Here is a 10,000-nt window from a genome sequence, read left to right as displayed (position 1 = left end):
CCTGATGCCAAGTCCTTGGTTAGATCATCTACAGGGTCCACCAGATCAGTTACCCTTGATTTAGCGGCCAGAATGGACGGCTTCAGTACACTATAGCTTAGGGCATTTGTTTGGAAAAGTTTGCTTAAGTTGCCCATTACAGGCAAGACTGAGTGAAAAATGTATAGCATTCCAAGCATTCTGGTGCAGTGAAATTTCTTTAGAAGGCCAAGGGCTAATGGATCATCTTGTAGTGCTTTAAATGTGTTCACCATAGGCAGGTAATTATGGAGGACACTCTCCACCGATTGGCTAATCGAAAGCCAACGAGTATGACATGCTTTTCGGATCTTTCTTGACAACTTTTTTGTGTTCTTTTCACTCAACTCCAGTTGACGCAGTTCTTTCTGCATATGAATGAAGATAGCTGTGCGTTTAGGACTGTTCTCAAAGAATTTCCATGCAGTTGTAAGATTAGTGACAGTGTTCTTGACAGGCTTCAAAGAGTGATCAGCATCACTGTTGGCAAGGGCAAGTTTATGACAGATACAGTGAAATGATATCAGAGTTGGCTGCAGATTCTTTAGTCTTGCTGCTACACCAGAATTCTTTCCGGTCATGACTGAGGCACCATCCGATACAAAACTGGACATGAGATTCATAGGGAGTTTACACTCGGCGAGAAGATCTTAGACCAGCAACTTCTTTGTTATGCTTTCAGCATTTGGACCCTGCGGTGAATCTAGTGCCTTTGCACCAAGGAATACAGTCTTCGTTTCACCGTTACCATTGACATATTTCACAAACGTAATAAGCTGTTCTACTACTGTTATGTCCTGGGCCTCATCGATGAGAACCCCATACGCATTTCCAGTTTGGGGAACGGCACTTTCAAGAGCAGCTTTGCCCATTTCTAACACCATTTCTTGAACTGAAGGATGAGAGCGATGATCGAATAGCCTCATTTCACAGACCCTTAGTCTTTCTGTTAGCTGTAGCAAGCCTTCAAACTTCACATTTGCAATCTCTTCTTCATCATCCAGTAAATCACTTGAAATGCTTTTTGGATAAGTGAATGTTCCACTTCCTCTCTTCTGTCAAGATCACGTTGAAATGTACTGGATCGAGAGAACAATTCTGCTTTTCGGCATTGATCATGTTTCTTGGAATCTCCATGGTCTTTAATAGCATCCACCACTAATTTCTTGCAAGGAAACCCGGCCCATGAATCATCTTTACTTCCATGTTTCTTGCATAGTTAACAGTACATTCCTTCATTTTCAACATAAATCAACCACCAAAATTTTGTTTGCTCATCAAACCACTTGGACTGTAAAAGCCAATCATGCTGGAATGTTTTTCTGGCTTTTCCTTTCATCCAGACAAGTCGGTCGTCAAGAGATTTCTGGCAATTTGGTAGGCATGTGTCTTTAGAATGGACTTGTTGCTTGTCAGCGAAAAGTTTGCCTATTAGACCATAGCCATGTTTTCCATCTGTACTTACGCTTGATGGGGTTGCGTTTGCTACGCGATGTTTACAAGAAGTAGTCGCAGTTTCGGTAGCTCTGATAGTGGTAGAAGTGGTTTTTGCGGTTGCAGCGCTTGCTTTGGAAGTGGAAACTTGTGAACTGGAAATTAACTCGCCTGGTGGATTATTGGGAGTTGCGAGAATGTCATCCGTTAAACTGATCTCTCTTTCCTCTCTAACATTACCTGAATATAGCAGTAATGATCACCGTGACCATTCCATCTTTCAAAAATATTATTTTTGCAAAAGAGGTCCGATATATTTCGCTTATATAATCTTACGATTTTCCTTTTTCAGTTCATGTGAAAAGAACGTATTTATCAGATCGGCTAGAAGCAGAATGAATGAACTTGCAGGACATTTTGAAGTGAAATATAAAGTACAACTGTAAAAAGATTGCTACAGAACAAACTTACCCTGGTCTACGCCATGCTGGGCTCCTTTTTCCCAGACACTGAACAAAGATTGTTGTTTTGTTCGCTTCATTTTAATTTGAGGCAAATGATTTCCCAGAGCCGAGGTTTGGGTGTTTGGGCCATCACATCAGCCGTTATGGCTCGGTTCCGCGGAATTATTTAATGCCAGCAGGAGACTTTGCTGAACTTTAAAAAAAAAGTAAATTTTTTGCCTTTCCCTTTACTTCAAAATTAACTCATCAATAGCGAGAAAGTTATAAGGTATTGCTTGTTTAATTCATGAAAAGTATCGTGAAACGGCAATGAATATTATCAAGCTTCGATGATAAGTCATGCGGGGCTTCAGAAAAGAACTTACACAGACAAAAACAAAAACTTAAACTGGCTTTTTACAGACCCGATTTACAGTATTTGCTAATGATTAAACAACGAATCCCCTCAAAATTTTCGACGATAGTCGGCCTGTTTTTGTACGACTTCTGTTCATGTAACATTTTAGAATATTGTTTACAAAGAAGTGAAATTTGATCGGGGAAGAAATAGATCACGTGCTAGGCAACCCAGGAGAAAATCGCACCAGGCAGAGCCGCCACGAATGAATCAGATGAATAGTTTCTCAGTTTCTTGAGCCTTAGTAAGATCATCGAACTGTATTTATTTTATCCAGAACTAACAACTATGGGAATTAACAATATCACAGCAATTCAATTTTATTTCTGCGGCACATTCTCTTTTATTTGCTAAATTAACGGAGGACCAAGTGATTCGCAAGTCAAGTTGCCTGTGGAATTTTGTTGAGTCGTTTTTTCAAACTTCTTTTACCTGATATCTTGTATTACAGTATTTTTTTCAATCGTTTTTCCTTACAAACTTCACTCTGTTATTTACTTTTGTTTTCTTTCATAATTATAGTACTTTAATTTATACGTCTATCTTTTCGTCAGTGTCGGGTCAGGTAGCGGTTGCCGTCGGGTTTTTGACCCAAGACCCGTCTCTTATCTGGAACACTGAGGTAGTGTGCATAAATTCTCAGCTATCTGATCCTCTACCCGTTGTATCAGGCGTGCCACAAGGAAGCATTCTTGGACTTGGACCCATTTTGTTTAGTACCTTTGTAAATGACCTACCACTCGCCCCCAGGTCCTGTCTTACCGAAAGCTATGTCGAAGACACCAAACTTTACATTTCTTTCACAGTCCATGACTGGGCTAAGGCTGTTGCCGATTTGAACGTTGACCTCATACATATTCGAAACTGGTGCTTCGAAAATCTACTTCTATTGAATCCAGATAAAACTAAACATATTGTTTATGGAAGCCGACAAAGGTTACAAAATCTCCCGGGTATTCGTTCCTCCCTCTTCGGAAAAGAACTAGTACCCGTACATGTCGTTAAAGACCCAGGTGTGACGTTTCACTTGAGCCTTATCTTTCACGAGCATATTGTTAAAACAGTTTCCTCCTGCTTTTCAAGTTTACTTCAGATTAATCGTGTTAAGCATGTGTTTGATAGATCGACCTTAATCAAAATAATTAACACCTTAGTGTTTAGTAAGTTGTTTTATTGTTCCTCCGTCTGGTCCAAGGTGGCGGACACCAACCTCCTCAAGCTCCAAGCGGTCCAGAACTTTGCAGCTCGGATTATCTGTGGTTCTCGAAAATTTGACCATGTTACTCCGCTCTTAAAAGAATTTCACTGGCTACCTGTTAAATCTCACCTATATCTCCGTGACGCCGTACTCGTTTTTAAATGTATGACTGGCTCAGCTCCTAGTTATCTCTCTGCGATGTTGTTAACTCGTGGGGAAGTAAGTGGTCACACGACCAGAAGCTCCCAACTTCTGCATATACCCTTATATAAATCCAAATCTGGTCAAAGGACATTCTTTTATCGTGCAGTAAGTCTGTGGAACAGTTAAGATAATTCCCTTAAACTTTGTGACTCGTCTTGTAATTTTAAGCATAAGCTTACAGCCAAATTATTTGCTGCTCAATCTCCTCGGCCATAGTATGACGCTCAGTTGTAATTTTTGCGAATATTTATTAACAGTTAGTTTCTTTGATTCTTGTATGAAACATTTTTAAAATTGTAATTTTCTAATTTTTAAACTATTGTCAGTGAAAAGCCCTCTTTAGGGAGTGTCAATAAACTTTGTATTGTATTGTAATCAATAATTATTGTTTTTGACACTGTAGTACAGAAAATAGCCATTTTAGAGGCAAATGTGCGTGGTGACGTCAATGCACTGAGAAAAAATATTGTGCTAAATCTAATTAATATAATAGTGGTGACTCGTACACACTAACACATTGTCGTTGTTTTCTCCTCGTTGCTTTTGTCTATTGAAATTAGACTCGAAAAAATGTTAGGCAATATCAAATTAGCATACAATGGAGTTGATATGAAAAACGGTCACCAGAAACCGTCTAATACTGTAAGATTTCAGAGTTTCGTCTCACCATAAAGTACACAATTAAATGACCACTTTGACATATAATTCATGGCTCTATCTTGCAAAGTAGAAAATCTACAAGTTAAACAACTTTCATGTGACTGTTTGATTCCCCATGACATGTTTTAGGGCCTGAAGTGATTCAGTCAATGGCAATCGATATCAATTAATCGATTGATGTTAATAATCGATGGACAATGGATCGCGCAAGTATTTGTGATTATTGATTGTCATTGATTATCCATGTCATCGATAATCAAGGAGAATCGTCAATTAAATAAAATTGATTTTCATTTATTACCAATAGGAATGCCAATCGACAACACTTGATGAATCTCGCCACTACTTTTGTGTGATTATTGAGTGGTCATAGATTTGCCGATGCCAATTAATTACCCTTAATCGATTGCCATCGACTGATCAGTAATATTGATTTTCCAATCATTAATTGCCGTTGATTGTCCAGGCATTTCTTGTTTCACACTGAAAACTCTTTGGTTATTTTGTACATAGCATTGATTTTATCCAATTTATTTATTGTATTTTTACGGCAGTTGAAGAATTACACAGTACTTTCAATAAAATTATTATTGCAAAACACATTGACATTTTACATTGTTGTTTGAGATACAAAGTGTGTAAGGGTAATTACTTACATTTCTATTGTTAAATATTGTTATCTTAGGTAAGTTGAGTTGCAGTACTTTGAAATAAAAAAATTGCAAGTACTATTGGGTTCCAAAAATGGCATGATACAAATCTGCAAACTGTGTATGACATTAGCTGTCTCGTTGGCACTTAGTGATAGCTACTACTACCAGTTGTAGAAGTATTACAGTAACTGATAATCAAGAAATGATGTCCTTATCTTTCTAAAATGAAAAGCAAGATATGACATGCAAATGGTAGACTAAGATGTTTGTGAGATACATGTATGTCATTTTGTGTTGTGTGAAGGTGCTGCTTGGAACCTTGAAGATGATGAAGATTTGGGAAGAGTTGCAGGCAGCTGCATAGATGGAGTTCCTTTTGGATACACAGCAGGTGGCTTGTATTACTGTACTGATGAACATCTTCAAACCTTTCCCTCTGCACTGCAGGTAGGCTGCTTCATATGGCATTTTTCCTATCCTGAAAATTTACACTTTCTGTACCTGATTACAGTGGCCAGTGTCAGTCAGCCCTTGCTAAATTTTCAGACTGCCAACCATCCTGAAATTGCTTTATTACATGCTACATTTCAGCAGCCGTGCAAAATTGAAAATGAGGGAAAACTTATCCAAAATACTGATAATTTATTTTTAATTTTTTTAAATTTATCTCTTACATGTCTATACTGGACTTTTCAGATGGCAGTGTTTTTGTGTGCAGTGAGGTGTAGGACTTGCCTTGTTGAATGTTGTGTCTGAGACAAAAGCAGTGATGCCCAACCCTAAAACCAACAAAGAACATCTTTTAGATCTTATAACCACGCTTTGAAAATGTATCTGTTTTCTTACCAATACAGTCGCAACGTAGTGCACATTCCAAAACCGCCCTTTTTGATTCACTTATGACTATAGACACAACATCACCTGATCAATCTGTAGCATAACAACCGACAACGACTGCACACGATCTTATTGCACCATCACTTATAGCCATTGTGAAAACTCCGATTGCAACATAGTAAGTCGTAGCCATTGTGAAATCTCTGATGATGTAATGGTCTTAATAATCTGGAACTTTCTTCGGATATGTATGGGTATGAACGATACGACAATAACAATATTAACAACTTACAGCTTCCTTTCTTAAAAATCTGGATTAAATTTAGTGGTTTTTCACATGAGTAAAGGAGTCGCAAAGTAGTCACACGAGTCACATTTATAATTCAAAAATCACGTTATCCACCGCTATCTTTAGTACGGTGGTTATTTCCCTGCCAATAAAAGTTGCAACATTCCATGAATGAAACGTCTTTTTATGTATTCAGGACTCGCTTCTAATCAAGCGCTCCAACTTTGGCTGCGTGATTGGAAGTCCCATTGACTATAATTATGGCTGAGTGGAAGTTTGGGTCTGCTCACCGACAAAACTACAAAAACGAAATGCTTCCGTGAAGCATACACTGGGTTGCCTGTGGTACGTGTTACATAAAATCAGAAGGCACTGAATTGTGTGGTATTGAAATACAGCATTCCAGTCTCCGAAGAATAACAAATAAAAGAGAAGCGAGAAACACTGGCTTCTGGGCTGACATGTTGATAATTTCAAGTTCCCTCACAACGTCTTTTCACCACAAGTGTGCCCTCTGAGCATCTGACAGCTTTGGTATACTAAGTTAAGCCCTCTCCGGCGGGGGTTAGTGTCAGGATGGGAGACCAAAACAATGAACCCCTCATAAAACAGAAGCATCTGACTGAAAATACTATTAACGCTAACAAATGCGAACTCAGCAAGGTACATATTTTGTTAGCTTGCTTTATGCAAAACAAATATTGATGCAAAAGCAAATAACTATTGATACACAGTTTTCAGAAAGAGCAGAAGGAAGTTTCCCGGACGGTCGATCGAGAATAAAATATTTATGACATGAAAACAACATTAATTTTCAACCGTGAATATAGAATATAAAAAGTTACGATCAGCGACAAACATTTTGGGAGATTTTTGCTACGTTCAAATAAATCGCAAAATCGAAAGTGACATGGCCAGAATTCAGCGGGCGCCGTGATTATGTTACCGCGGCATGTTTACTCGCCAAACAGTGAAGTATCTGTGTCAGAAGGATGGCAAGATACCGGGTTTTTGTAAGTTTCTTTTTCTGTCAAGTGTTATAAAGTTTGACAATGAAATGAGCGAAGTCAAAACAAAGATCACAATCGCCCAACTCTTGTTTGTGCAAAGTCAAAATTTACTCTTCAAGACGCGTATGACGTTATTTATCACCAGGCAATTCCATCATTTTGGAAATAGCAGCTACTTTATTATTCATCTGTAGGGGTCACAATTTTTCACTGATTTTGTGGCTCATTTTGTGGAAACTCAAGCACGCTTCCAACAGGCCTGTCAACTCTTCCTGCTTACAGAGTAATACTATACAACCTCTCCCATATCACACTTACACCTTAAGCTCGAAAATTCACTACCCAACTCCAGATTATAATTCACAAAGGCAGAAACTACCCCAGCATCCTTTTCCAACGAAAAATTTATTGAAACAAACAACATATTTGCTCTTAGAGGCGAAAACCTCTTCCTATTTCATTGTGTGCGTGAAGACAAGAAACTCAATCGTCAGATTTAATACCATGTACTTCAGGTTTCCTGAAGAACCTTTTCCTTGAATAACAAGAAAATGCTTGCCTGTATATCCAATTGAGTTGCCATGATTGAGCTTCATAAGGGTATATTTTGTTCAAAGATCCACTAAAACGCCATTCGTGTTACATGACTTTCAACGCCATTGCAGGCTAAGTTAATGATGCTACTGTGTCCACCAGATAAATCTACGCGGTTCCACTACCCTCTCAATCCTAAGAAAATACGTGCAGAAGGCTCTATGCACAAAGACACCACTTACCAGGGGAGTGACGGGCAAGACTTTTACCAACACGGCAAAAAAAAAAACAAAAAAGAAAACAAACAAACTAAACGCAGACCTTGACTGGCTTTGCCATACTGGCAACCCAGTAAAAAAAAATTAACATGCAGAGCAAGAGCCGCGCTTGGCCCATGGCCACGCGGTTAATTAGTGCAGTTTACTATGAGGTGCCAAATATGACAAAAATGTATTTCTAACAGTGTCATATTTATGGTACATGTAAACAACTAATAATATAACTATTTCTAGATTGTCGGGTAATTATAGCAATGAAATGTATAATTAGTTACACCAACTACAACAAATGGAATCAAGAATTGTGTCACACCCTATATGAATCACATAACAAACACACATTTTAGCATACGCAAAAGTATCTATCATTGCAGCAAGATCAATTCAAGTTTGTTATATTCATAAAATTCACTCTTTGGTGTCTCCAGCGCTTGCTGTTCGATTCTGTTGGTTGACTCAAATTACACCCTCCAAATATTTATCAAAATTTTACATTTAAACTTGATGGCCACGGTCTTTGAATTTGTGCAAACTGGTGCTTGATGTTCGTTTTCCCAAAAATCGATAAAGTACTATCTAACTCTACTCTAAGCTTCGCTTTATTCATCTTTCACATCACAGGAACATTACAACTCACAAGTCCTTTGCATTTCAGTTCTTTTTTTTTTTGCACATGTTCTTTGTTCCCATAGTTCAGACTGTATGTACTGAGCATTGCATCATCTATAATAGAACATTGACAAAACACAGAATAATGATATTGTCACGTACGTTCCTACAAAACTCTGTTAAATGGGCTAAGAAATGTCTACGAAACTAGATAAATGAAACAGCTAGTTTCTAAATCTCAAAGGGGCAGTGTCACGCTATGTTAGTCAAACACTAAAAGATGTCTTTGCATCAATGAAGACCAAAAAATAATGGTGTAGTTTTGTCGCCAATAACCGTTAATTAAAAGTGAATTGAAGCTATTCTGTCTTGTTTGCATCCAAGGATGGAGAGGATGTACATGGATTGAAACTTGAAAAATTGACCAGTTTTTTCAAGTTTGGAGACTGTGTCTTATTAAGAAAGTCGCCAAAAATTAATATGAATTGCTCTTTGTGCCATAAATATAATTTTTATATCTTGTCAGTGTGTTGTCAGGAGTGATGTATGTGTGAGCTAATGTACTAATTATTAATAATTTTAAATTTTGTCCAAAAAACAGCGAATTTAGCATGACAGTGTACCTTTAAATGTCCAATACACGTAAGTTCTGAATCAGCTTTCGACACTTTATTCCAACCCTGGACAAATAAAGATCCGGAGATCCCGCTTGCAACACCCATTCTAACCAGTCATTGATGAAGTTGATCCTGGTATTCACTGGTTAAATTTACTCCTTGGCTTTGCCTCTAAGCAATGAATTATTTTGCCTGCACCCACCTTTTTACTCTTAACATTTTACAGTGTAACGTTGTTCTGTTCTGTTGTTTTGTTGCTTGTGTTTCATTAGCTGTGAAAAGCCAGTATGTGGAGTGGTCAGTTAACTGTGTGTGTACATACATATGTATAACGGTCCATAATTATTTACTTTATCAGAGCTGTATAACTGTTGTCATCAAGTTACCGCTGGGAAGGTGTTGATCAAGTAAATAAATAAATAAATAAATAAATAACTTTATTGTATGGGTAACACTTAACAAGACAGCTCTGACAAAAATGGACAACCACTCTCAAGTTTAAAGACATGTTTTGATTGTCAACGATTATCATGAGTTGTGAAGTGAGTGAAGTAAACTCGAAGCAAGTGTTCATGAAAGACCAAGTTTTTAATAAATCTCAACAAACGTGCTATGTCCCGATCTATATCTCCGAAGTACGCTTACACAAAGTACCATCCTAACACGGACATCATGTAACAATATAACTATAAGATTTCATAACAAGGAAATCTACGTCATCCCTCTTTGTAAAAAGAAAAACATTTCTCATTAGGGTGAAAAACATTGGTCCCTCATTTTAGTAACGGTAGGGGATAA

The 10,000-nt window shown here is 37.8% G+C and overlaps 1 protein-coding gene across 1 annotated transcript in view; it reads left to right on the top strand.

Annotated features, from left to right (window-relative positions):
- LOC138059020 (ankyrin-repeat and fibronectin type III domain-containing 1-like) overlaps nt 1-10,000 on the top strand; it is a 213,514-nt gene that overhangs the window by 15,896 nt on the left and 187,618 nt on the right. Inside the window, 1 exon segment of the mRNA XM_068904513.1 lies at nt 5,333-5,475. Coding sequence (XP_068760614.1) covers nt 5,333-5,475 — 143 coding nt within the window.

The sequence above is a fragment of the Montipora capricornis genome, chromosome 8 (genome assembly GCF_036669925.1).
Source record: "Montipora capricornis isolate CH-2021 chromosome 8, ASM3666992v2, whole genome shotgun sequence".
NCBI lineage: Eukaryota > Metazoa > Cnidaria > Anthozoa > Scleractinia > Acroporidae > Montipora > Montipora capricornis.
The sequence above is the reverse complement of the archived record's forward strand: the minus strand, read 5'-3'. Positions and strand labels throughout refer to the sequence as shown.